The sequence below is a fragment of the Symphalangus syndactylus genome, chromosome 3, assembly GCF_028878055.3.
Source record: "Symphalangus syndactylus isolate Jambi chromosome 3, NHGRI_mSymSyn1-v2.1_pri, whole genome shotgun sequence".
Lineage (NCBI taxonomy): Eukaryota > Metazoa > Chordata > Mammalia > Primates > Hylobatidae > Symphalangus > Symphalangus syndactylus.
Window position 1 is genome coordinate 46,781,780 of NC_072425.2, and position 26,387 is coordinate 46,808,166.

At 46.9% G+C, this 26,387-nt stretch overlaps 2 protein-coding genes across 6 annotated transcripts in view; one reads left to right on the forward strand and one right to left on the reverse strand.

Annotated features, from left to right (window-relative positions):
• The window catches only part of TRIM14 (tripartite motif containing 14), a 52,591-nt gene extending 37,630 nt beyond the window's left edge, over positions 1-14,961 (forward strand). The window contains exon 7 of one of the 5 annotated variants that reach the window (XM_063636188.1): positions 14,251-14,961. The gene's annotated coding sequence lies outside the window, so the exon portion shown is untranslated. Of the gene's footprint in view, positions 1-538; positions 1,958-2,634; positions 3,502-3,677; positions 3,791-5,805; positions 6,277-14,250 lie in introns of those variants that run through there. The other 4 variants (XM_055271730.2, XM_063636190.1, XM_055271729.2 and 1 more) reach the window with 4 other exon arrangements.
• NANS (N-acetylneuraminate synthase) lies at positions 820-26,387 on the reverse strand. The gene is made up of 6 exons (XM_055271732.2): positions 26,100-26,387; positions 22,076-22,291; positions 7,175-7,274; positions 5,845-5,999; positions 2,814-3,080; positions 820-1,051 (listed from the first exon to the last, which is right to left on the reverse strand). Exons 1-6 carry the CDS (start codon positions 26,229-26,231, stop codon positions 842-844), a joined length of 1,080 nt encoding a protein of 359 aa, XP_055127707.1. The 5' UTR covers positions 26,232-26,387; the 3' UTR covers positions 820-841.

Consider the following 26,387-nt stretch of genomic DNA (forward strand, 5'->3'; position numbering starts at 1 on the left):
TGACTCCCACCTGTTCCCATCCAAGATAGTATTATAGCTTGAACTCCCGGTCTCAAGCAGTCCTCCCGCTTCAGCCTCCTAAGTAGTTGGGACTACAGGCTCACACCAGCATGCCTGGCTCACATACCACCTTCTAACATATTGTGTGACTGAATCACTGTGCTATGGATTTTTATGCATCCGCCCCCATCTGAATGGAAGTTCCCTGAGGAAGGGATTGGGGCTGTTCATGGCCATATCCTCTGTGCCTAAAGCAGTGCCTGGCACAAAGATGGCCCTCAATATTTGTTCAGAGAAGGAACACATGCCATTTCCCTCTCTTTGCTCTGAGAGGAGTGCTTTCAGCATTTTCTGCCTACCAGATCCTTTGACCAATCCCTTCTCTGATGTGGAGTGACTGCTATACAATGCCAACTAAACATAGAGGCCAAGGGCAGGAAAGGGATAAAGACAATGGAGAAGTAAAGGGCTGTAAGGAAGTGAAAATGAAGGCTTAAAGGAAAGGACCTGTGCAGCCAGCTCTCACCCCTCTCTGCAGCTACCCAGCAACTGGAGGATATGGACTTGGTTTGGAACCACCCCTTCTTCTGGTGCTCTGTTTATAATGCACTGTTGGCCAGTGCACTAAGCTGGCCAACTTGAAGCAGAGACTGCATCACTGGATCTTTTTCTGTCTCCAGTGGGCTGACACAGGGCCTAGCCCAGAAACATCTGCTAAGGAGCAGGTGGAGGTGGATGACGGCCAGGTCCCTGGAGACCGCCATTCCTGCCCCCACCTCACTCAAACACACCCGACAGCACCAGCAAGGGAACTGAGAATTCAGAGAATGGCACTTTATTTTTAAGACTTGATTTTTTTGCCATGATTATCTACCAATTCTTCCATGATGGTGTCATCCTCTTCAACAGTGACCAGGACCTTCTTGCCCACCAGATTAAAGATGTCTTCAGGAGGATAGCCTTTGGGCTCACCCACCTTCACGGTGAGCATGTCCATTGTTAGAATGGTGCCTTCCGGAATTTTCACTTTGGCCACCACAGACTTGCCCAGCTGTGGACAAAATGAACATTCAGTGCCAGCTTCACAGAAGTAACTAGTGCACACTACTTTACACTCCAGGTCCCCGATCAGTCTTCCCCAGGTAGTACCTTGGGAGCAGGCACTCTGTTGCCCCCTACGCTGCTCAGAATATCTCATACATGGCAGGAATTCAACCAGTATAGATTGAATTCAGAGACTCAGAGGAGGGGCCTTTACAATAAAGTGCAAAGGAAAGGGCTCAGGCTATGTAGGCGGAGCCAGGTTCAAATCCCAGTCTGTGGGGTATAGGCCATATTTTAGTTTCTCTATCAAATGGAAACTATCCTGTCAGATGACTGTAAGGATTGGTGATATTACAGAATGTACCTGGAACACAGAATGTTCTCAATACATGCAAACTCTGATTTCTTTGGTCACCATCCAACTCAGTATCTCATTGTAAACATGGGGAAACCGAGGTCCATACAGGGTGGGTGACTTGGCCAGGGTTGCAGACAGCCAAGATGAAACATAGGGATGAGATTCTTAACTCCTGACGCACCGCTCTCCAGGGCACACACCTTACCGCCACTTTGTTTGGTAAAATAGAAATATGAAGGACTCATAAGATGGTGAATGTGGCTGTTATGCAGATGGCAAGAAAAGGAGCCCCCGAAGAAGGGGCAGATAGGACAGGCAGATGAGGGAATGAAGGGTACCTGAAGCTCATGACCAGTGTTTGTCTTCTCCATAAATGCTTTCAAATAAATTACGTGTTTTATTACTCTATATCCTCCACGTAAGAGTGCAAGGAATCAATTCTGCTTGGAATGTGGTGCCAGGAAAAAATGTCTGTCAAGTGATAATCATGCATCCTGTTATGTTTTACTGTCTGCTCAGAGAGCCAAATTAAGTGCTCAGCTGTTATAAATCTTACTCTGGTTTCTGGTCTAATTCTCTCCTGTTTCCTCTATAAAGAAACTATTTCTTTTTACTTTATTTTAATTTCCTGGTATAGATGCATCTTTGATTTGGGGAAGCAGGTAGGCCCCACTAGAATAAAAGATGACAACAGTCCCAGGCATGCCTGGTGTTTGGTCTTTGCCTTGACCCCGACAGCCTGCAGGTTAGGTGTGTGTGTGTGCCTGGCAGCCCCAGAATGCCTGCCTGGCCCTATGACTCAGAAGGCAAGAAGGTCCAGGCCACGGCTTCCAGGAAACCCTGATAGTCAGCATGCCAGGCAGTGCTTCTAGGCCCACCAGTTCCTTTGTCTGAAGGTCAGTTGCACAAGGAATAGCTGCATCATCACCCACCCACCTCTGCAACGACTCACTGCCCTTCCCACCGGTGCCACCCTGGCTTAGGAAATGCCACAAGCTCAGAAGAAGTACCTCAGGGAACACCTTGCCTAAATGTTTCTCAGGGCTTAGCTGCTCCAAGGGAGACCAGACTTGACTTATTCCAGGGCCTCACTCCTGTTACATATTCTGGAGTCTAGGAGTACTGGGGCCATGGGCTTCAGAGAATTAGTGGAAGAATGATGTGACCCTAGGTGGCCCGAGAAACTGCTAAAGTTCCCTTTAGATAACATGTTTCTCCTGCTGCTGCTACAGGCCAGAGTGACATGCATTACAGAAGAGAAGCCTGAAGAAGCTGACAGGGGTGGGAGCACATTCCTTCATCATTTCATCAGCCTGGCTCAGGGAGGGCTGGTCCTGACCATCCCTCTCGGGCCAGCCCATCCTGTTTCCACACATGGCAGCAGAGCTGAGTGGAGTCCAGCAGGACACACCTTCTCATTGCAGGCCATCTCACAGGGCAGCAGCTGCTTGGTTGGGGAGCCCAGGGCACGCTCCACAAGACGCACTGACCGCACCAGCTCGGCCAGTTCTCCAGGCTCCAGTGAGGCCGAATGGTCACTCCCCTTCCAGGTCTTGTCCAAAGTTATGTGACGTTCCAACACCTTGGCCCCCAGAGCCACTGCGGCCACAGATATCGCTATGCCTGTTTCATGCCCAGAATACCCTATGGGAATGTCAGGAAAGAGCTTCTGATATTCCTTTCAAGTGGAAAAAGAAAAATAACGTTAAATATCATGCTGCTTTATGCATATTCTCCAGGTCAAGCATATCTGGTTGAGCCCCGGTTTAGCCACTCTCTAGCTGTGCAGCCAGGGACAAGATACTGAGGCTCTCTGAGCCTCTCTTTCCTAGGGATGATAATAATACCTGCTGAGTGTTGCTGTAAATGCATGAGAAGCACTCAGCACATTGTAAATGCTCTAAAAATGGTTACTGTTATTCTAAAGAATGCATTTTAAGAATGTTTCACATTGCACAATACACCAAGAGTAACAACAGAACTATAAATGAATGTCAAAAACCATCTGTCACATTTAATTAGCCTGAGCTGCTGAAAGCAAGTGTGCTGTATGCACAAATATCATCATCAATAATATACACAGCCCAATCTCAAAACAATCCTTTGGTGGAAATGATAAATAATTAATCTGTTATCTGTAATTCACTGAATGCAACAAAAGACACTCTAAGATGGGTGAGTCTTGTTGATGAGGGTGACCAGAAAGCTGAGTACAGTAGAAAGACTCAGGTAGGGTGTATTATTATTTTACCGTTATTATTTCTTTTTGAAACAGGGTCTTGCTGTGTCGCTAAGGCTGGAGTGCAGTGGCGTGATCTCACCTCACTGCAACCTCTGCCTCCTGGGTTCAAGCGATTCTCCTGCCTCAGCCTCCTGAGCAGCTGGGACTACAGGTGCCCGCCACCACGCCCAGCTAGTTTTTGTATTTTCAGTAGAGACGGGGTTTCGCCACGTTGGCCAGGCTGGTCTCGAACTCCTGGCCTCAAGCAGTCCACCAGCCTCAGCCTCCCAAAGTGCTGGGACTACTGGCGTGAGCCACGGTGTCTGGCCTCAGGTGGGGTTTAACAAAAGATTAGGAGGGTTAGGTGGCAAAGGCCTTGAAAACCAGGCTTAAGGGTGTGTGATGGAGTGCGGATTGCTAAAAGTTTGAAAATTCAAACCGCTGTACTATGTGCAGGCCCAAGATGGGATAGGCTGGCAGAATAACTCCTGCAATGTGTAGTGTCAAGAGAGAGGACATGACAGCACCTTGAGTGGGGACGGAGATACACTGAAAAGGAAAATAGCTGGGGTCACGTCTACTAAACTGTTAATTATCGGCATCTCTGTGGGATGGGAGTGCAGGGGATGTTTACTTTTGACATTACATATTTCACAGAAATCATTTTTAAGTTTTAAAAATAATATGATTTAGATAATCTATAAGCGAAGCAAAAACAGGATTGGGAGGGACAGAAAGTTTAGGTAAAAAGAGCAATGTCAGGCCGGGCGCGGTGGCTCACGCCTGTAATCCCAGCACTTTGGGAGGCCGAGGCGGGCGGATCACGAGGTCAGGAGATCGAGACCATCCTGGCTAACAAGGTGAAACCCCATCTCTACTAAAAATACAAAAATTAGCCGGGCGAGGTGGCAGGCGCCTGTAGTCCCAGCTACGCGGGAGGCTGAGGCAGGAGAATGGCGTGAACCCCGGGGGGCGGAGCCTGCAGTGAGCCGAGATCGCGCCACTGCACTCCAGCCTGGGTGAAAGAGCGAGACTCCGTCTAAAAAAAAAAAAAAAAAAAAAAAAAAAGAGCAATGTCAGTTTTCAAAAAGGCTAACTTTTTGAAAGTTAATGGCTGTATAACAACACATAAGAAAGCTTATATTGTGGGAAAAACAGAATCAGATACTATACTGAAAGGAAAATATAAAAGGAAAACAACTGCAATATCAGGATTCTAAGTATGTGTGGACAGATAGAATTCCATTAATGTTACTATAATAGTTTTAATGATAATTACATACATATTTTCGAATGAAGTTAAATTTCCAGTGCTACAGGAGGAACTGAGAGAGATGGCGTGAGACAGTAAGAGACAAAGGCCTAGGGGGACATGCCCAGGTTCTAGTTCCAGCTTTGCCACCAAGCTGCTGTGGGATCTCAGGCTTCCCGACTTGGGACTGGACTTCACCATCTGTGAAATGACTGAGTAGGCAAAATCCTGGGAGAGAGTAATTTCCCTCAAGGCTGTCACTATAACTAGTTTGAGCCTCAGGGATGCTCAGCATTAGAAAATAAGAGAGCCAGCAAATAACAAAGCAGAAAAAGCCAGAAGTTTCAAGAAGGCCTCCTATAACTCAGTATGAAAAAGATGAATATTTATCTGTACACTAGTGTTCATAGCAGCATCACTCACAATAGCCAAAAGGTAAAATCATCCCAAATGTCTGCTGACAGATGATTTTTTTTTTTTTTTCCCGAGAGTCTCACTCTGTCACCCAGGCTGGAGTGCAGTAGTGCAATCTCGGCTTACTGCAATCTCTGCCTCCTGAATTCAAGTGATTCTCCTGCCTCAGCCTCCTGAGTAGCTGGGACCACAGGCACGTGCCACCATGCCTGGCTAATTTTTATATTGTTAGTAAGAAGGGGTTTCACCATGTTGGCCAGGCTAGTCTCGAACTCCTGACCTCAGGTGATCTGCCCACCTCGACTTCCCAAAGTGCTGGGATTACAGGCATGATCCACCGCGCCTGGCCAAGAAAATTTCATTTACAGTCACCCTCTTTAGAATGTGTGTGCTTTCTCAACTGCTTAGCTCGAATTTGATTTGGTAACAGCAAGACTGTCAAAGGATGTTCAAATTATAAAGTATGCCATGGTTTGTTAGAATTTTGGTTATTAAAAGACTACATCTTCCCCATAGTAAATGGCCCAAGAAGGGAACCCCCTCCCTCCTGCTCACCAAGATGACCCGCAGGTTGACATCCTCAGGCTGGAGCGGGTACGCACTGGTACACTGCAAGAAGCAGAAGTTGAGGTTGAGGGGCTTCACGATCTGATAGACTTGCTTCATGGTGTCCATCGACTGCATCCCGCTGGAGATCACCATTGGGCGACCTGAGTAATCCAGCACCAACACCATCAGCACTTTCTCTTTAGAGGTTCTGACTCTCCCCAACACATCCCAACTGCTGGTCTCATCATTCAACTAAAACTCCACAGACATCTCTTAAAATACTGTGCCAGCCCCCCTGTGGGGGAACAGAGAGGAGCTTGTTGGGTTCCTGCCCTCAGCCACAGGAAAGGTGGGCTCCCCTCTGCCCCCCGACAGTGTTCTTGAGCAAAAGGAACTGAATTAAAGAGGCAGAGGAATTTCACACTGCCAAGAGGAAAATGAGTATCTCATCTGATTAATAGGTTGTATACCATGGCAGTACAGTAGAATGAGTGCTGATTCAAGAGTGTGAGTGAATGTGAGGTGCGGAGCTGCCACTTCTAGCTGTGCCTGGGCAGAGTACTGTCCGTCTCTGAGTCTCAGAGGCCTCTCCTGTGAAATAAGTATCAAGCATCACAATCATGACCTGTTTCAGTCCTAGGGGTGTTATGAGGATCAAATGAAATTGTTCATGTTGTAAAACCACTTTACACGATCATGGTCCACTGCAGTCTCAAACTCAAGCAATCCTCCTACCTCGGCCTCCTGAGTAGCTGGGGCTACAGGTATGCACCACCATACCCAGCTAGGTTTTATATATACTGTCATATCCTTAATTTCTTATAAATTTTAGTTAAAAATTTTTCTAGGACAGGTGCAGTGGCTCACACCTGTAATCTCAACACTTTGGGAGGCCGAAGTAGGAGGATCACTTGAATCCAGGCGTTCAAGACCAACCTGGGCAACATAGACAGAACTTGTCTCTATTAAAAAAAAAAATTCTTAAAAAGAATTTCTAAATGTCTTATAAAAACTGTCATATCCTTAATTCATTTTCTTTCAGCTTAGCTTACAAAAAATGGAAGTACAGGCTGATTGAAAAGAGGTTTCTGGCAGGGCACAGTGGCTCATGCCTGTAATCCTAGCACTTTGGGAGGTCGAGATGGGAGGATTGCTTCAGGCCAGGAGTTCAAGACCAACCTGGCCAACACAGCGAGACCCTGTCTCTATTTAAAAAAATGAAAAGAGGCTAAAATTTGTCTTCATGAAATCTGCCTGAAAGTGGGCCACCATGAGGGGAGTAAAAATATGAAGGTTTGGACTCTCTTAGATTTTAAGTCAAAAATTAGACACTTACCTTTTTTGGCTGTCTTTTCCAGATAAGGAAAATTATTAGTGTCTCCAGATCCAACTTTGAAAAATGGAACATTCAGTTCATGCAGGAATTCAACTGCCATCTACAAAAATCAAAGAGGGAGCTCCTTTTCACCATTGTTCAAAAACACTGTTGTCATGACAGGCGAGGAATAACATACAAACAGAAAAACCCCTGCTCTTATGCAGTAGAGGGACGCTCAACAACTTGAAAGCAGGCAAAGATTTGTTCTCAGTCATTTCATTCAAATGCAAACATTCATTTGCATCCACCCATCCATTAGCCCAACAAATGTTTGGTGCTGGTCTTTGCTGGCTACAAGAATCTGGAAAAGGGCTGGGCGCGGTGGCTCGTGCCTGCACTTTGGGAGGCCGAGGCGGGTGGATCACCTGAGGTCAGGAGTTTGAGACTAGCCTGACCAACATGGTGAAGCCCCATCTCTACTAAAAATACAAAAATTAGCCGGGTGTGGTGGCGGGCACCTGTGATCCCAGCTACTCCGGAGGCTGAGGCAGGAGAATCGCTTGAACCTGGGAGGCGGAGGTTGCAGTGAGCTGAGATCGTGCCACTGCACTCCAGCCTGGGCCACAGAGCAGGACTCCATCTCAAAAAAAAAAAAGAATCTGGAAAAGAATCTTTCCCCTGGCCAGACCCTACCTGCTCCAGGGGCCCAAGGCCAAATGAACAAACATGAAACAGTCATGACCTAATCCTGACCCAGAAAACCAGACAGTGAAAACATGAATAGCCTCAAAGTCTTTCCCTTCTACTCGGCCAAATGAGCAGGAAAAGGGGCTATTTCAATCCTTGGCGAAAGGGGGAAAATGGAGCATTTTTTTGCCCAGCCTCTATACAAGGATCCATGGCTGGCAGGGCCCATTCAACACGAGCCCTTTCAGGCCTCAAAGCACGCTGCCTACAGAAAAGTGAACCTCAGTCACTTTTTTCAGATATAACGTCACTGCTTGAGGTTACCTGTTTAGTGCTCTTCAACATCCTTCTCTAGTATTCATCAACAAGACTCAGGAAATTGGTAAATGTCAGCAAATGCTTGCTGAAGGAATCAGTGGATCACAAGTTGTAAGAGTAAAATCTCAGTTTGTTGTCAAATTATAAGAACTCAAAAATTTTTTATTATCATTTCCTTCCAGTTTCAGTAAGGTGTAATTGATATACTAAAAACTGCATATAATGTAATTTGTTGAGTTGGGACTTAAGTATACACTACTGCTACCATCACCACAAGAGTAATAAACATACACATCACCTTCAGAAGTTTTCTTGAGTCCTTTTGTTTTGAATTGAAGTTGGAAATCAAAAGTCGAAAAAATCAATGTCTCTGAATGGTGACTCAGAAATAAGTTAGGGCTTAGTGAGTTTCTCACACTTGATCACATGGGCACAAATCTTTCCCTCTCCCAGGGATGTTGCTAAAATGAAGTGCAAACTCTGATTGGTCTAGGACGGACCAATCGACCAACCAACCTACCTCCCTTTCCTTCCTCCCTCCCTCCCTTTCCTTCCTCCCTTTCCTTCCTCCCTCCTTCCCTCCCTTTCCTTCCTTTCCTCCCTTCCTTCACCATTCTTACTGCTCTTCCTCTCTGCTTAATTTTTAACTCTTCTCTTTTCCCCTTCCATCTTTTTCTTTTCTTTTCTGGTAGAGACGGGGTCTTGCTATGTTGCCCAAACTGGTTTCAAACTCCCGGGGTCAAGCAATCCTCCTGCCTCAGTTTCCCAAGTAGCTGGGACCACAGGCACATGCCACCACATGTGGCTATTTTTTTTTTTTTTAATTTGCTGTAGAGATGGGGTCTTGCTATGTTGCCCGGGCTGTTCTCAAACTCCTGACCTCAAGCAGTTGTCCCACCCTGGCCTCCCACAGTGCTGGGGTTACAAGCTTCAGCCGCCATGCCCAGTACCTTCCATACCTTTCTACCTCACTCTTTCTTGTTTGTGTCTCATAACACTGCTAACTAGCCCTAAGACAGAACTGAAAACACATCAGTTTTAAATATATTTTTTGAATAAAATCTAATTTTCCTACCCTTCTCACTTCATTTGGCAGATGAAGAGAGCGCTTTCTGTTTAAGAAGGAATCTTCCACTGAGTTTTCTTTTGTATAATGTTCATCTTGTGGGAGTGTGGTGTGGCCCTCTAGGGCATAAACAGATGTAGAAACTCCCCCAAGAGAGGGGCAGAGCGATCAGGGGCAAGGAGGGGGGACAAGTGCAGAAAAACACTTTGCGAAAGCTTACCTACAGAGGCTGTAAAATCTGCATGGAATTCTATAATTTTCAAGTAAGGAAAAAGGCCAATTCCTGCTAGAAAGGGAAGGGGCGCCTCATTTTGCCGCCTCCTGGGGAGCCAGCGCCACCCAGTGGCTATTTAGAAAACTGCCACTCAGAGCCATCGGGCAAAGGGAATCTGAGTAATCTGGAAGATCTTAACTTTCAGCCCTAAGACAGTATCGCTGTGCCGAGGGGCTACTACAGGCTGGGTCAGCAACTGGTGACCCCTTTCTCTTCAGGGACTCCTTGACTTCCTCTAGCCTGCCCACCCTGCTCTCGGGTTCCCTCTGTATCTGGGGTTCCATGCAGCCCGGCAGCCTCAGCACTCTTCTCTCCCTCCTGCCCCGTAGCACAAAGTCTGTGGGAGTCTGAAGAGAGCTCAGGCATGTACAACTCTCCTCAGGCTCCCAGCTGAGTTCAACATGCAGAAATGGGTCCCATGGATAGCCTCGTTTGGGAGAAACACTACCCTGCCTTAATGCCTTCTTAGAGGGTCCCAGTAAATCAACTTAGCTGAGTTCCAAACCCAGTGTTTCCCACACTTAACTCGACTCAGAACTTTATTAATTCTGGCCAGGCATGGTAGCTTATGCCTGTAATCCCAGCACTTTGGGAGGCCAAGGCAGGAGGATCATTTTAGCCCAGGAGTTTGACACCAGCCTAGGCAACATGGCGAAATCCCGTTTCTACAAAACATATAAAAATTAGCCAGGTGTGTGGTGTGTGCTGCAGTCCCAGCTACTCAGGAGGCTGAATGGGAGGATTGCTTGAACCCAGGAGTTCGAGGCTGCACTGAACTGAGGTCGTGTCACTGCACTCCAGCCTGGGTGACAAAACAAAAAATAAACCAAAAAACCCTTTATTGGTTCTAAATCAATTAATGAATGAGGGTGGACAACACATGCCCACAGAACCCCCTTTCTGTACTGTGTCCTGTGGGACACTCTGGGAACTGCTGATCTGAGTCAGGGGTAAAGAAAGAGAGGAGTGGAGCTGAGATTTTTCTAAAGTCCCTTCCTCTCTCCTCAGTTTTTAGATCGTGCAGGATTTAAAAAAAAAAAAAAAAGCCCAGGCCAGGCGCAGTGGCTCACGCCTGTAATCCCAGCACTTTGGGAGGCCGTGGCGGGCAGATCATGAGGTCAGAAGTTCGACACCAGCCTGGCCCCCGTCTCTACTAAAAATACAAAAATTAGCCCGGCGTGGTGGTGTGTGTCTGTAATCCCAGCTACTCAGGAGGCTAAGGCAGGACAATTACTTGAACCTGGGAGGTGGAGGTTGCAGTGAGCCAAGATCATGCCATTGCACTCCAGCCTGGGTGACAGAGCAAGACTCTGTCTAAAAAAAAAAAAAAAAAAGCCCATGGTGATGAGCTGGGGAGAACAGGGAGTCAGGGGAGTCAGGGGAAGGGTGTAGCCACAAATAGGCTGGGCCGGCCTCAGGGCAGTGGCCTGTCAGAGGGCACCGTGCCTAGGACAGAGGCAGGTGCTGGAAGGAAGGGCAGCTTTGCTGGGATGGCCACTGTGTGTGAGGGGAGCATGTCCCTCAGGAGTCACCTCTTGGGTCATGGCTTCTATTTGCCTTCTCAATAGAACTTTCCTTTTAGACTAAAGACATTCTGCTGTTTCACCTGAGTTCCACACCCTTGGTGCAACTTTCAACCAGAAGCCCTGACAGTTTTCTTGGCCTTAATAAAATTCTGCCACACCTTAACCTTTCCTCAGTACACAGAGAACGCCCTAGAACAGCATACAGTGTGGAGAAAATACGCACTCAATAAATGCCTGTTTCTATAAGGAAGTTAGGGTAGGTAAACACTGGGAGCCACTTGCTAGGTAAATACAGAACAAGGAACCAATCTACCTCCAACAGTTTGACAGATGGCAAGGTAAATTAACTCTTGTAAAGGCTCTTAAAGAATGCACTTTCCTGCTGGGGCGCGGTGGCTCCCGCCTATAATCCCAGCACTTTGGGAGGCCAAGGTGGGTGGATCATGAGGTCAGGAGTTCAAGACACCCTGGCCAACATGGTGAAACTCCGTCTCTACTAAAAATACAAAAATTAGCTGGGCATGGTGGCAGGCACCTGTAGTCCCAGCTACTCGGGAGGTTGAGGCGGATAACTGCTTGAACCCGGGAGGTGGAGGTTGTAGTGAGCAGAGATTGCGTAACTGCACTCCAGCTTGGGCAACACAGCGAGACTCCGTCTCAAAAAAAAAAAAAAATGCAGTTTCCCTCACTGCCTGTGCCCTAGGTCAGGCAGGGGACTAGCTGGTGACAAATGGCATTCCTCGTCCAGAGGAACCTACCTGCCCAAATAGGCTGAAGCAGAAAAACTCCAAAAGGTTCTGAGTAACAGAACAGCCATCGCTGGGTGAGTGCAGACCTGGCCCTGTGCTGGCACCCCACGGGCTTAGCTCCCTGAATCCTCCAGATAGCCCCAGGGGCATCTTAACAATCCTGTTTTTACAGACAGGGGCCACTGCGGCTCCAAGGTTACATGAGGAGCCCAAGCCACACAGAGCGTGAGCACCAGGAGCTGAGCTCAGAGAGCCTGGCTCTAAAACATCCCAGACACCAAGCAAATGGGCTGCCTGGGGAGCAGAGGGAAGGTAAACCAAGAGAGGGAAGCCCCGCTACAAACACCAGACTCCTCCCTATCAATCACCCAACCGCTCCGGGTTCTCAACCAATGCCACCTGCAGGGCACGGCCTAAAGAAGTGACTCCGCTTCGGCAGCCTCACAGGGGCAAGGAGGCACCTTTCTCCTAGGTCGGATCCAGGAGCTCCGGGAGCTTGCATTTCCAGGAAATGTGGATGAAAACAGAAAAGTCCCCATTCCAGGTGCAAGTCACCTTGATGACATCTTCCCTGTTTCTGCACTGACTCAGGACATCAGAATAGAGAGAACCACTGGATGGTAGCTTGGTCACACACAGAAAAGGAAATGGTGGCCCAGGCAGGGAAGGGGCTCACCAAGGTCACACTGAGAGTTAAGGGCAAAGTCAGGACAAGTACCCAGATGTCCCAGCCCTTAGCCCAGGTTGCTTTCCTTAATTGTAACTAACATTCACTGAATACTGATTGTGTACTATGCTTTATATTAACAATCACATTTAATCTTCACTTTCCCTCCCAAATGGGTTCTGCTAGGAAGCCTGCTTCACAACTGAAGAAAACAGGCACAAAAAGGTTAAATAACCTCCACATGGATATACCAGAAATGACAGGCAGAGCCGTACTCAAACTTAAAATCTGACCCTAGAGTCCATTCACTTGGCCACTGGGCCATATAGCCCGGGTATGGGCCACACAGCAGGGTGTGTACCACAGAGCTGGGGTGTGCATCATACAGTCAGGGGTATGTACCACACAGCTGAGGTGTGTACCATATAGCCGTGCCATCATATAGCCAGGGTACACACCACACAGCTGGGGTATGTGTATACACCATTCAGCATGGGGTCCCAAATGTTTTCATCTTCAAATTCTTAAAAATTACTGAGGAGGCCAAGTGCAGTGGCTCACACCTGCAATCCTAGCACTTTGGGAGGCCGAGGTGGGAGACTGTTTGAGGCCCAGAGTTTAAGACCAGCCTGGGCAACACAGGGAGACCCCATCTCTACAAAAAAATTTAGAAATTAGCTGGTCGTGGTGGCATGGACCTGTAGTCCCAGCTACTAAGGAGGCTGAGGTGGGAGGATTGCTTGAGCCTGGGCAGTCAAGGCTGTGGTGAGCTATGAGCTATGATTGTGCCACTACTCTCCAGCCTGGGAAACAGAGCGAGACCCTGTCTCAAAAAAAAAAAAAAAAAAAAAAATTACTAAAGAGTCTACAGATCTTTTTTATTTTTTTTGATGTGAGTTTATTTATTCGTATTTGCTGAATTAAAAATTAAAATTGTGTCCAGGCGCGATGGCTCATGCCTGTAATCCCAGCACTTTGGGAGGACAAGGTGGGTGGATCACCTGAGGTCGGGAGTTTGAGACCAGCCTGGCCAAATGGTAAAACCCCATCCCTACTAAAAATACAAAAATTAGTTGAGTGTGATGGCGGGTACCTATAATCCCAGCTACTCAGGAGGCTGAGGCACAGGAATCTCTTGAACCCAGGAGGCAGAAGTTGCAGTGAGCCAAGATCACACCATTGCGCTCCGGCCTGGCCAACAGAGTGAAATAAATAAATAAAACAAAAATTTAAAATGAAAGCCGGGCACGGTGGCTTACACCTGCAATCCCAGCACTTTGGGAGGCTAAGGCAGGCAGATCACCTGGGGTCAGGAGTTCAAGACCAGCCTGGTCAACATGGTGAAACCCTGTCTCTACTAAAAATACAAAAATTAGCTGGGCATGGTGGCACACACCTGTAGTCCCAGCTACTTGGGAGGCTGAAGCAGGATAATTGCTTGAACCTGGGAGGCGATGGTTACAGTGAGCCACAATCGTGCCACTGCACTCCAGCCTGGCTGACAGCGAGACTCCGTCTCAAAAAATAAAATATAAAATAAAAAAGGAATCTTTTCTTAATTTTAAACTTCGAATTTTGAGATAATGGTAGATTCACGTGCAACTGTAAGAAAGAACACAGAGAGATACTATATACTCTTCCCCCAGTTTCCCCCAATGGTAATGTCTTGTAAAACTGTAGTACAATATCACAACTGGGTGAATGACGTTGACAAAGTCAACCAATCTTACGCAGATTTCACCATTTCTACATGTATTCATTTTTGTGTGCCTATACTTAATTCTATGCAATTTTACCCCATGCACAGATTCATGTGACCACTTCCACGGTCACCATACAGAAGGTACCATGATGCCACTGCTACAAGGATCCTTCATGTCACCCCTTAATAACCACGTCCCCTTCCCCTTACTAACCTTTGGCAACTACTCATCTGTTCTCCATTCTCATAATTCTGTTATTTCCAGAATGTCATGGAAGCAGAATCGTACAGTATGTACCCTTCTGTGTATGCTGCTTTCTCACTCAGCATCATTTCCTTGAGATGCATCCAGGCTGCTGCACGCATCAATAGTTCATTCCTGGCTGGGCGCGGTGGCTCACGCCTGTAATCCCAGCACTTTGGGAGGCCGATGTGGGTGGATCACAAGGTCAGGAGTTTGAGACCAGCCTGGCCAAGATGGTGAAACCCCATCTCTGCAAAAAATACAAAAATTAGCCGGGCACCGTGGCATGTGCCTGTAATCCCTGCTACTCAGGAGGCTGAGGAAGGAGAATCGCTTGAACCCGGGCAGCGGAGGTTGCAGTGTGCCGAGATCGCACCACTGCACTCCAGCCTGGGCGACAGAGTGAGACTCCATCTCAAAAAAAAAAAAAGAAAAAAATAGTTCATTCCTTTTGATTGCTGAGTAGTACTCTACGGTACGCATGTACTACAGTTTGTTTCACCATTCACCCACTAAAGAACATTTTGCTTGTTCTAGTTTTGAGCTACTAAGAATAAAAGTTGTAATGACACTCACATACAGGTTTTTGTATGAATGTTAAGTTTTCATTTCTTTGGGGATAAATTACCAAATGACAACTGGTGGGTCATATGATAAACACATTATCTAGCTTTATAAGAAACACCCAGTCCACGTTAAGTGGTTGAATTATACAGTATATGAATTATGTCCCAATAAAGCTGTTAAAAAAAGAAGGAATGAAACTGCCATACTGTTTTCTAGAGTGATTGGATCATTCTACATTCCCACCAGCAATATATGAATGACCTATTTTCTTTGTATCCTTGACACCATGTGGTGTTACCACTTTTTTTTGTTTGTTTTAGAGACAGGACCTCACTCTTTTGCCAAGGCTGGAGTCTGGAGTTCACTGGTGCAATCATGGCTTACCACAGCCTCAAGCTCCTGGGTTCAAGGAAGCCTCCTGCCTTCCTGCCTCAGCCTCCCAAGCAGCTGAGGCTACAGGCACACACCACAATGCCTGGCTTTTTTTTTTTTTTTTTAATAGATGGGGTCTTGCTATTGTTGCCCAGGCTGGTCTTGAACTCCTGGCCTCAAGCGATCCTCCTACCTCAGCTTCCCAAAGTACTGGGATTTCAGGAGTGAGCCACTGCATCCAGCCAACCACTTTTTACTTTAACGATACTGACAGCTGTGCAGTGATATCACATTGTGGTTTAAAACTGAGAAATAAAGAAAAAAAAAAAAGCTAAAAATGGCTGGGCGAGGTGGCTGACACCTGTAATCCTAGCATTTGGGAGGCCGAGGAAGGCAGATCACTTGAGGTCAGGAGTTCGAGACCAGCCTGGCCAACAAGGTGAAACTCCCTCTCTACCAAGAGATAAAAAAAAAAAAAAATTAGCTGGGCATGGTGGTGTGCACCTGTAATCCCAGCTACTTGGGAGGCTGAGGCATGAGAATTGCTTGAACCCGGGAGTTGGAGGTTATAGTGAGCTGAGATTACACCACTGCACTCCAGTCTGGGTGACAGAGTGTAACCCTGTCTCAAAAATAAAAATAAATGAGAAATTTTTAAACATATAGACAAACACAGAAGAAAAAAAGATAATTTGGACATCATCAAAATTAAAGATGTTTGTAATTCGGAGGACACTATCAAGAAAGTGAAAAAGGGCGAGGCATGGTGGCTCATGCCTGTAATCCCAGCACTTTGGGAGGCCAAGGTGGGCTGTTCGCTTGAGCTCAGGAGTTTGAGACCAGCCTGGGCTACATAGTGAGACCTTGTCTCTACAAAAAATACAAAAATTAGCTGAGTCTGGTGGCGCAAGCCTATAGTCCTAGCTACTTAGGAGGCTGAAGTGGGAGGATTGCTTGAGCTCAGGAGGCCAAGGTTGCAGTGAGCCAATATTGCACCACTCTGCACTCCAGCCTCCTGGGTGACAGAGCAAGAACCTATCTCAAAAAAAAAAAAAAAAAAAAAAAAAAAAAAGAAGTGAAAAAGACAACCCAAAGACTAGGAAAGTTTTTTACAATCATTTATCTGCTAAAGGACTTGTACTTAAAATATATAAAGACAATTCATTGGAAGGCTATACATGAAAAAATAATTCATTAAATTTCAAAAGAATATATAAAGAAAAATAATGCAATTTTTAAAACTGACAAAGGATCTGAATAGACATTCTTCCAAAGAAGATATGCAGATGACCAACAGGCACATGAAAAGATGCATCAGAGAAATGCAAATCACAACCACAGTGAGATACCATGTCACATCCACTAGGATGGCTAGAATAAGGAGGTAATAACAAATGATGAGGATGTGAAGCAACTGGCACCATCAAACCCTGCTGGTGGGAATGGTGCAGCCACTTTGGCAAACAGTCTGGCAGTTCCTCAAAAAAGTTAAACATAGGGTTACCAGGTGACCCAGCAATTCCACTCATATATATAATACTGAAGAGAAATGAAAACATGTCCATATAAAACCTGTACATAAAAGCTCATGGCAGCATTATTGATAATAGCCAAAGAGTAGAAACAACACAAATGTCCACCAACTGACAAATGGGTAAATAAAATGTGGTATAGCCATAAAATTGAATTATGAGTTAGCCAAAAAAAGAAATGAAGTACTGATAGATGCTACAACATAAATGAAAACACAATGTTATATGAAAGAAGTCAGGCTCGAAGGACCACATATTGTATGATTCTATTTATATGCAATATCCAGAATAGGCAAATTTATAGAGACAGAAATTTGAGGCTGGACGCAGTGGCTCACACCTATAATCCCAGCACTTTGGAAGGCCGAGGCAAGTGGATCACCTGAGGTCAGGAGTTCAAGGTCAACATGGTGAAACCTTGGCTCTACTAAAAATACAAAAATTAGCTGGGCAGTGTGGTGCATGCCTGCAATCCCAGCTACTCGGGAGGCTGAGGCAGGAGAATTGCTTGAACCCAGGAGGCGGAAGTAGCAGTGAGCCGGGATCACACCATTGTACTCCAGCCTGGGCAACAATAACGAAACCCCGTTTCAAAAAAAAAAGCACCATGAGTGACTAACACTTTAAAAGAATATTATTTCACCAGAAGCTAAACATTGTAATTCATCTGTTGAAAAACAATCCTATTTATTTAGAGGACACCACATAACAATCTCAGAAACTCTCCTGGGCTGTGAGTACACCCAGAAGGATTAACACAATAATGTCCCTTTGGTTCTGTTGTTGATACTTACAAGACCTATTCCTTTCTGAATGGAGACTGCTATGTCACCAGTTCAAACTGAATTTGAGCAAGCCCAGGTCTCAGATTTGAAATTGGATGCAGAGTAAGGCCCCTGCCTCAGGTTGCAGGGCAGTAATTAACTGAAGATCAGCAATATATCTAAGTAACCTTTTTATTTTTTATTTTTTTTATTTTTTATTTTTTTTTTTTGAGACGGAGTCTTGCTCTGTCGCCCAGGCTAGAGTGCAGTGGCGCGATCTCGGCTCACTGCAAGCTCCGCCTCCCGGGTTCACGCCATTCTCCTGCCTCAGCCTCTCCGAGTAGCTGGGACTACAGGCGCCCGCCACCGCGCCCGGCTAATTTTTTGTATTTTTAGTAGAGACGGGGTTTCACCGTGGTCTCGATCTCCTGACCTCGTGATCCACCCGCCTCGGCCTCCCAAAGTGCTGGGATTACAAGCGTGAGCCACCGCGCCCGGCCAAGTAACCTTTTTATGTAGGTTTTTAAAAAAAACATCTGTCCCCACTCCCAAGGCAGCTCTTGGGCCCAGAGACTCTCCAGCCAACTTCAGTCTTGAACTGGTACCAAGCGTGGTGCATGCAGAGACTCTGCTGAGCTTTCAGGCATTCACAGTGGGAGTCTATGCTCTGGGAAGCCTGGGCTGCCAGCCAGGCAGCAGCAGCTGAGGGACTGTGGAAAGCATACTGCTCTAGGCATCAGATCTGCTACCTTTAAGACCCATTTCCTAACTGTGTGATACCGAACAAACTTCTGGCCCCTCTGGTCCTCCATTTCTTCATCTGTAAAATGGGGCACTGTAGGGATAAAACATATTACTGTATGTGAAGATGCTTCATAAACTATAATGTGTACTTCAAAAGTAGGGAATTAGGGCGAGTGCGGTGGCTTACGCCTGTAATCCCAGAACTTTGGGAGGCCGAGGCAGGCGGATCACTGAAGGTCAGGAGTTCAAGACCAGCCTGGCCAACATGGTGAAACCCCATCTCTACTAAAAATATACAAAAACTAGCCGGGTGTGGTGGCAGGCGCCTGTAATCCCAGCTACTCAGGAGGCTGAGGCAGGAGAATCACTTGAACTCAGGAGGTGGGGGTTGCAGTGAGCCAAGATCGTGCTATTGCACTCCAGCTTGAGCAACAGACCCAGACTCCGTCTTAAAAAAAAAAATAGAGAATTAGGATTGTTAAGTACACAACTGCATTTAAAGAATGTCATGCGTACGAATGCTGTGAATTAAGGAATGAATTTGGTCTACAGAAGTGAAGCCTGAAACTGCCAAGTTCTCCAGAGGCCTAGGTTTTCCACCTTCCTCCTTTTTTAAACCACCCATTACCCCTGGCCTGAGCTGCATGTGTGCTTCTTTCAACTCAATCGACACACGTTTTAGAACTGGAAAAGTGGCACAGAATCAGAAGTCTGCTTCAGATAACCTGGTTGACCAAAAGAAAAAGTGTTTCAAGACCCATAAAAATGTTCTAAGGTTTTACCCAAAAATCTGTTTCTAAGAAGTCATCTTAAGGAAACAACCCCAAACAGAGAAAAGATGTCTATCTCAGCACTACTTATTAGCACAAAAAAAAAACTGGCTGGGTGCAGTGGCTCAAACCTGTAATCCCAGCACTTTGGGAGGCCTAGATGGCAGGAACACTTGAGGCCAGGAGCTCGAGATCAAGCTGGGCAACACAGTGAGATCCCGTCTCTACAAATTTTTTTTTTAAATTAGCCAAGCGTGGTGGCACATGCCTGTAGTCCCAGCTACTCAGCAGGCTGAGACAGGAGGATCACTTGAGGACAGGAGTTTGAGACTGCAGTAAGCTATGACTGCATCGTTGCACTCCAGCATGGGTGACAGAACAGGATCCCATCTCAAAAAACAAAAAAAACTAGGCCAGGCACGGTGGCTCACACCTGTAATCGCAGCACTTTGGGAGGCTGAGGCGGGTGGATAACCTGAGGTCAAAAGTTTGAGACTAGCCTGGCCAACATGGTGAAACCACATCTCTATTAAAAATACAAAATTTAGCTGGGCCTGGTGGCAGGTGCCTGTAATCCCAGCTACTCAGGAGGCTGAGCCATGAGAATCACATGAACCTGGGAGGCAGAGGTTGCAGTCAGCTGAGATCACGCCACTCCACTCCAACCTGGGAGACAGTGAGACCGTGTCTCAAAACAAGCAAACAACAACAAAAAATAACACTGGGCTGGGCATGCTGGCTCACACCTGTAATCCCACACCTTTGGGAGGCTGGGGTGGGTGGATTGCCTGAGGTCAGGAGTTTGAGATCAGCCTGGCTAACATGGTGAAACCCCGTCTCCCTAAAAATACAAAAAAAATCAGCCAGGCCTGGTGGTGCACGCATACTCGGGAGACTGAGACAGGAGAATCGCTTCAACCTGGGAGGCAGAGGTTGCAGCGAGCCGAGATCACGCCACTGCACTCCAGCCTGGGTGACAGAGTCAGACTCCATCTCAAAAAATAAAATAAAATAAATAAAATAAAATAAAATTGAGGAATCTTTTCTTTTTTTAATTTTAAACTTTGAATTTTGAGATAATGGTAGATTCACGTGCAGCTGTAAGAAAGGACACAGAGAAATCCTATATACTCTTCCTCCAGTTTTTTTGAGACTCTGTCTCAAAAAAAAAAAAAAAAAAAAATGAAATAACTTCCGTGTCCAAAAGTAGAGGAATGGTTAGGTACAGTACAGACATGCGCCAAAAGAAGTATTACGTTGCTATTAAAATCTTTAAGCATAAGGTGGGGTAAAAGTTTGTGCTATAATGTTAACTAAAACAAGCAGGCACAGAACTCAATGTTCACTAAATAGTACCAGCAGGCAATACAAGAATATAAAAAGACTTCAGGAGGAAATATATAAAAAGAACTGCTATAGAGGGATTATGGGTCAGTTTTTTCCCCTTTTTCTTGTTTTCTAAACTTTCTGTAATGTTATTTTTACAACTAAAAGTTTTTTAAATTCAAAAGAACACATGAAGGAATTTTAAGGAGGCAGGTCACAGAGCAGATGGGACCTGAGACCTGGCACCAGCTGCACTCTTCTAGGATGTGGCATGGCCAAGCCAAAAACCACCGGTGACCATCCTGTGAGCCATTCCCTTCTGGACAGTACCAGTGTCCCCCCACTCAAGTCAGTCAAGGCTAGTCAGCAAGGGGTGGACTCCAGAATTGTGGTTTCCTTGCTCTATTTTTTTTTTTTTTTAAGAGACAGGGTCTTGCTCTATCACCTAGGCTGGAGTCCAATCATGGCTCACTGCAGTCTCAAATACATGGGATCAAGCAATCCTCAGCCTCCCAGACTACAGGAGTACGCCACCGCGCCTGGCTAATTTTTGTATTTTTTGTAGAGATAGGGTCTCCCTATGTTGCCCACCCTGGTCTTGAGCTCCTGGCCTCAAGCAATCCTTCCAGCTCAGCCTCCCAAAGCTCTGGGATTACAGGTGTGAGTCACCACACCCAGCCCCTGGTTTCCAGACCATTTTCTACTGGGAGAAACCTGGCCCAGCTGGGGTGTCCCTACAGCTTGGAGGGTCTCTGGGATTCCAGTGTGGCTGACCCCTACTTCCAGAGACAACTTGTTATTATTATTACTATTATTTTTTTTTTTTTTTTGAGACGGAGTCTTGCTCTATCACCAGGCTGGAGTGCAGTGGCATGATCTCGGCTTACTGCAACCTCCACCTCCCAGGTTCAAGCGATTCTCCTGCCTCAGCCTCCCAAGTAGCTGGGACTACAGACGCATGCCACCACGCCCAGCTTATTTTTTGTATTTTAGTAGAGACAGGGTTTCACCATGTTGGCCAGGATGGTCTCGATCTCTTGACCTTGTGACCTGCCCGCCTCGGCCTCCCAAAGTGCTGGGATTACAGGTGTGAGACACCGAGACACCGCGCTTGGCCTTTTTTTTAAAATTTGAGATGGAGTCTTGCTGTGTTGCCCAGGCTGGAGCACAGTGGCGTGATCTCGGCTCACTGCAACCTCCACCTCCCAGGTTCAAGTGATTCTCCTGCCTCAGCCTCCCAAGTAACTGGGATTACAGGCACGCACCACCATGCCCAGCTAATTTTTGTATTTTTAGTAGAGACGGGGTTTCACCATGTTGGCCAGGCTGGTCTCGAACTCCTGACCTCAGGTCATCCATCCCCTTCGGTCTCCCAAAGTGCCGGGATTACAGGTGTGAGCCACCAAGCCCGGCCAGAGACAACGTGTTTTTAAAACAATAGCATCCTTCCTACAGATTCTCATTGGGCTTTGGTGCCTGCTAGCCTCTCCAGTAGTTGGGAACAGAAAGGATGAGCAAGGGCTGGAGGTGGCCCTAAGCCGGAAGTCACCAGGCTGCCTGCTGACCCTTGGTCTGCTAAAGTGACAAATGACAGAGCAGCAGAGGACTCACCTCATCCATGCCAGAGGCAGTGAAGAAGATCCCAACCTCCTCAGCGTACCTCTGCAGTTCCCTGTACTGGTCATGGCTGAACTCCAGATGTCGTTTGTGCTCCCCATACGTCTTCCCCCAGGAATGCTTCGAGGTGTATGGCCTCTCCAAGGCTTTCCGATTAAACTTGAATTCTAGCTCACTCTTCTGGAACTTGGCACAATCAGCCCCACACTCCTACAACACACATTAGGACACCTTTCAGTGACTGTCGTAGAAAAGGAAAGAATTCTGGAGCAACCATTATGACATCATCATCTTTATTTATTTATTTAGAGACAGAGTTTCGCTCTTTCACCCAGGCTGAAGTGCAGACGGCGTGATCTCGGCTCACTACAACCAATGCCTCCCGGGTTCAAGCCATTCTCCTGCCTCAGCCTCCCAAGTAGCTGGGATTATAGGCGCCCACCACAACACTCAGCTAATTTTTGTTATTTTTAGTAGAGACAGGGTTTCGCCACATTGGCCAGGCTGGTCTTGAACTCCTGACCTCAGGTGATCCACCCACCTTGGCCTCCCAAAGTGCTGGGATTACAGGCATGAGCCACCGTGCCCAGCCAACATCACCATCTTTAAAAACAACATAGACTGACAGAGACCTTAAGAACCTCCAAGGAAGAGGAACAGAACAGGCAAGAAAGTCTGAAAGGAAGAAAAGGTTGTTTGGAGATGGGAGACCTCCCCGTTTTTTTCTCTTAGCATGCCAAAAGAAAAAAAAAAAATGGGACTTTTTTCCTTTGTTTTGCATTGTAAATATTAAAAATACTGGATCAAAGATTTAAGGAAGATTTTAAGTTATATAACTGAGCAAAGAATAGGAAAATCAGCACTGGACCAGAATTTGGTAAAGAAAAATTCTGGTTTAACTTTGACCCTAACTCTTAGATAAGTCACTTCCCAGCTCTGGACTCAGTTTCTCCATCAATATAAAAGCAGTTTGGGCTACCTCCAGGATGTGTAAACTGTCCTAATGAGGCCCTCTCAGGGACAGGAAAATCCAGGGACAGTGCCCTGTGCCTCTTTCTCTGATTTCAACAATAGCAACTCTGCTTTTAGCTGCTTTGCACTGGCACTTTTCTCCATGACATTTTCTTTGAACAGGTTACGTGTTAAAAAGCAGACAAACAAAAGAAAAATGCCCCAGCCCCTAGATGACTTCTACTGAGCAGAGGAAATAATATAAAAGCTGGATTGTTTGACTATAACAGCTATATAAAAAAAAAAAAACACTCAAGAGGTCAGGCACAGTGGCCCATGCCTGTAATCCAAACACTTTCTGAGAGGCCAAGGTGGGAGGATTGCTTGAACCCAGGAGTTCAAGACCAGCCTCGGCAACATGGTAAGACCCTGTCTCTACAAAAAATATAAAAATTAGCCAGGCATGGTGGCATACACCTGTAGTCCCAGCTATTCAGGAGGCTGAGGTGGGAGGATCGCTTGATCCCGAGGTTGAGGTGGCAATGAGCTATGATGGTGCCACTGCACTCCAGCCTGAGCAACAGAGTGAGACCCTGACTCAAACAAAAACAACGTACTTAAGAAAAAGAGTAATTAAAACCCACTAAAGTCCCATCTCACGGCCATTTCTGTAGACACAGAGGTATTCATGCTATTAAAAACTTCTTGGCTGCCGGGCGTGGAGGCTCACGCCTGTAATCCCAGCACTTTGGGAGGCCGAGGTGGGCGGATCACGAGGTCAGGAGATCGAGACCATCCTGGCTAACATGGTGAAACCCCATCTCTACAAAAAATACAAAAAATTAGCTGGGCGTGGTGGTGGGCACCGTGGTCCCAGCTACTCGGGAGGCTGAGACAGGAGAATGGCATGAACCCAGGAGGCGGAGCGTGCAGTGAGCCGAGATCGCACCACTGCACTCCAGCCTGGGCAACAGAGCGAGACTCCATCTCAAAAAAAAAAAAATTCTTGGGTCCAGAAACATCAGTGCTGAGATCACTACTCCTGCTCTTGGACAGATCATAAGATGGTAGGGTCAGGACTTGATGCTGGAAAGTTCAAAGAACATTAGAACTGAAAGTGACCTTGGGCAACAGAGCTCTCATTGTGTAGATGAAGATCCCAAGGCTCAGACTGACCTGACTAAAGTTGCACAGTGTCTCTAGCAGAGCTGGCCAGATCCCTTTCCTAAAGGCTGCAGCCACCTAGATTCCAGCTCAACAGAATTAGAGACAGGGTCTCGCTATGTGGCCCAGGCTGGACTCGAATTCCTGAGCTCAAGCAATCTGCCTTCCTCAGCCTCCCAAAGTGATGAGATTACAGGAATCAGCCACTGCACCTGGTCAGTACAGCTTTGTTTCTGTGGCTTCAATATCTCTAGATATTTTTACAACTTCAGCATTCTAACAGGAAAAACAGGCTGCTCCTTCAAATTAAGAATGGGAATTTCCCTCTAGAAAACAATGTTGCAGAAGAAAGGCTGGAGTCCTGTGGCTTAGGAGCAAAAACTGAAAAAACCCCTGACTGTATTTATTATACTAGCTATGTGACCTTGCCTAAGTCACTTATTTTCTCTTAGCCTTTAAAATGAAATCGGCAGGATCATGGCATTGGGTTGTTGTAAAAATTAAATGAGATGTGCATATACAGCATTTAGCTTAGTATCTGGTAGAGTAAGCACTCAAAAAATGTTAGCAATGTTACTTTTGTAAAGTATTTTTATGATTCAGTGGTTAGGTTTCCATAAAATCAGTCCCGAAGGAACAGTAAGGGCTGAGGGTGGTGGCTCACACCTGTAATCCCAGCACTTTCAGAGGCCAAGGTGGGCAGATCCCTTGAGCTCAGGAGTTTGAGACCAGCCTGAGTAACATGGCCAAACCCCATCTCTACAAAAAAATAGCCCAGCATGGTGGTTCACGCCTGTGGGTCCCAGCTACTCGGGAGGCTGAGGTGGGAGAATCACTTAAGCCTGGGAGGCAGAGGTTGCAGTGAGCCAGGATCATGTCACTGCACTCCAGCCTGGGTGATACAGAGAGACCCTGTCTCAAAAAAAAAAAAAAAAAAAAACCAGTAAGAGAAAACCTCCAGCCTGGGTGACAGAGCAAGACCCTGTCTCTAAGATAGACAAATAAATAAATAAACATTTAAAAAACCGATCACAAATGATACAAAATCAGTTGAGCAGCATTGATGAAGGGAAAGGAAAGATGGGGTGAGCTATCTCTAAACCAAAGAATCATAGTGCAGGCCAGGCCTTATGCTGGAGGCTGGGGTCGTAATGAAGAATATGGCAGTCCCAACAGAAGAGGGAGCACGCATTTACTGACTCCTGTGTGCCAAGTGCTGGGCTCAGAGCTCTATCTGAGAATCTCATTTGATCCCCATAACAACTCCATGTGGAAAGAACTGTTATTATCAAGCCCCGTTTTCAAATGGGGAAACGGGTTCACCGAGGCTAAGTAAGCAGCCCACGTTCACACAGCTAGTAGTGGTGGAAGTGAGATTTGAACTCAAAGGCCGGGCTTTTAACCACTTCATATTTCAAATACAGGGAATGGCGGGTGAGAGAGACCACAGCAACTTTCAGGAACTGTCATTCCTGAAAGTAACTCTGTGCCGCTGAAGAATGTCAGAGAATTATGACGGGCTGGAAGGGGCCCAGTCATTAAAATCTTGAAGGCTATGTTAAAGGGTTTCGACGCTACCCGCGGGCAGGAGGGAGCCACAGAAGGTGCCAGGCAGGGGGATGGTCTGATCAAGTCTGACTTTTCCCTAGAAAGATTATTCTGGCACCAGAACGGGAAGGAAAGAGGTCGGGTTAGGAGGCAGCTGCTGTAATGCAGAAAGGTCAGGAGGGTGGCAGACGGGGTGAGGAAGAGGGATCCGAAGGATTCCGAAAACGGAACTGGCGGGCGGGAGGGGGCCGGACCAGGGTACCGAGCTGCGGAGGCCGCGTGGCCCTGGCTCCCCGCGGCCCCGCCCCGCCCCGCCCGGCGCCCGAATCCCGGGTCCCGGGAGCTCCCGCCTCACCTTGGCCATGCGGATCATGCGCTTGGCCACGTCCAGGTCGCCCTGGTGGTTCTGGCCGATCTCGGCAATGATGAAGCACGGGTGTTGCCCGCCTACCCACCGCCCGGGACACAGCTCCAGCTCCAGCGGCATTGCAGCGGCTCGGGGTCTGGCGCCTCACTGCCAGTCTGGGTCCGGGCCGCCGCCTCTACTCTGTTCTGTGAGCAGCTCTGCAAGACCCACACGCCGGCCCCGCCACGTCAGCCCGCGGCCGCCGCGCAGCCAATCCCCTAGGCCCCGCCTCGCTCC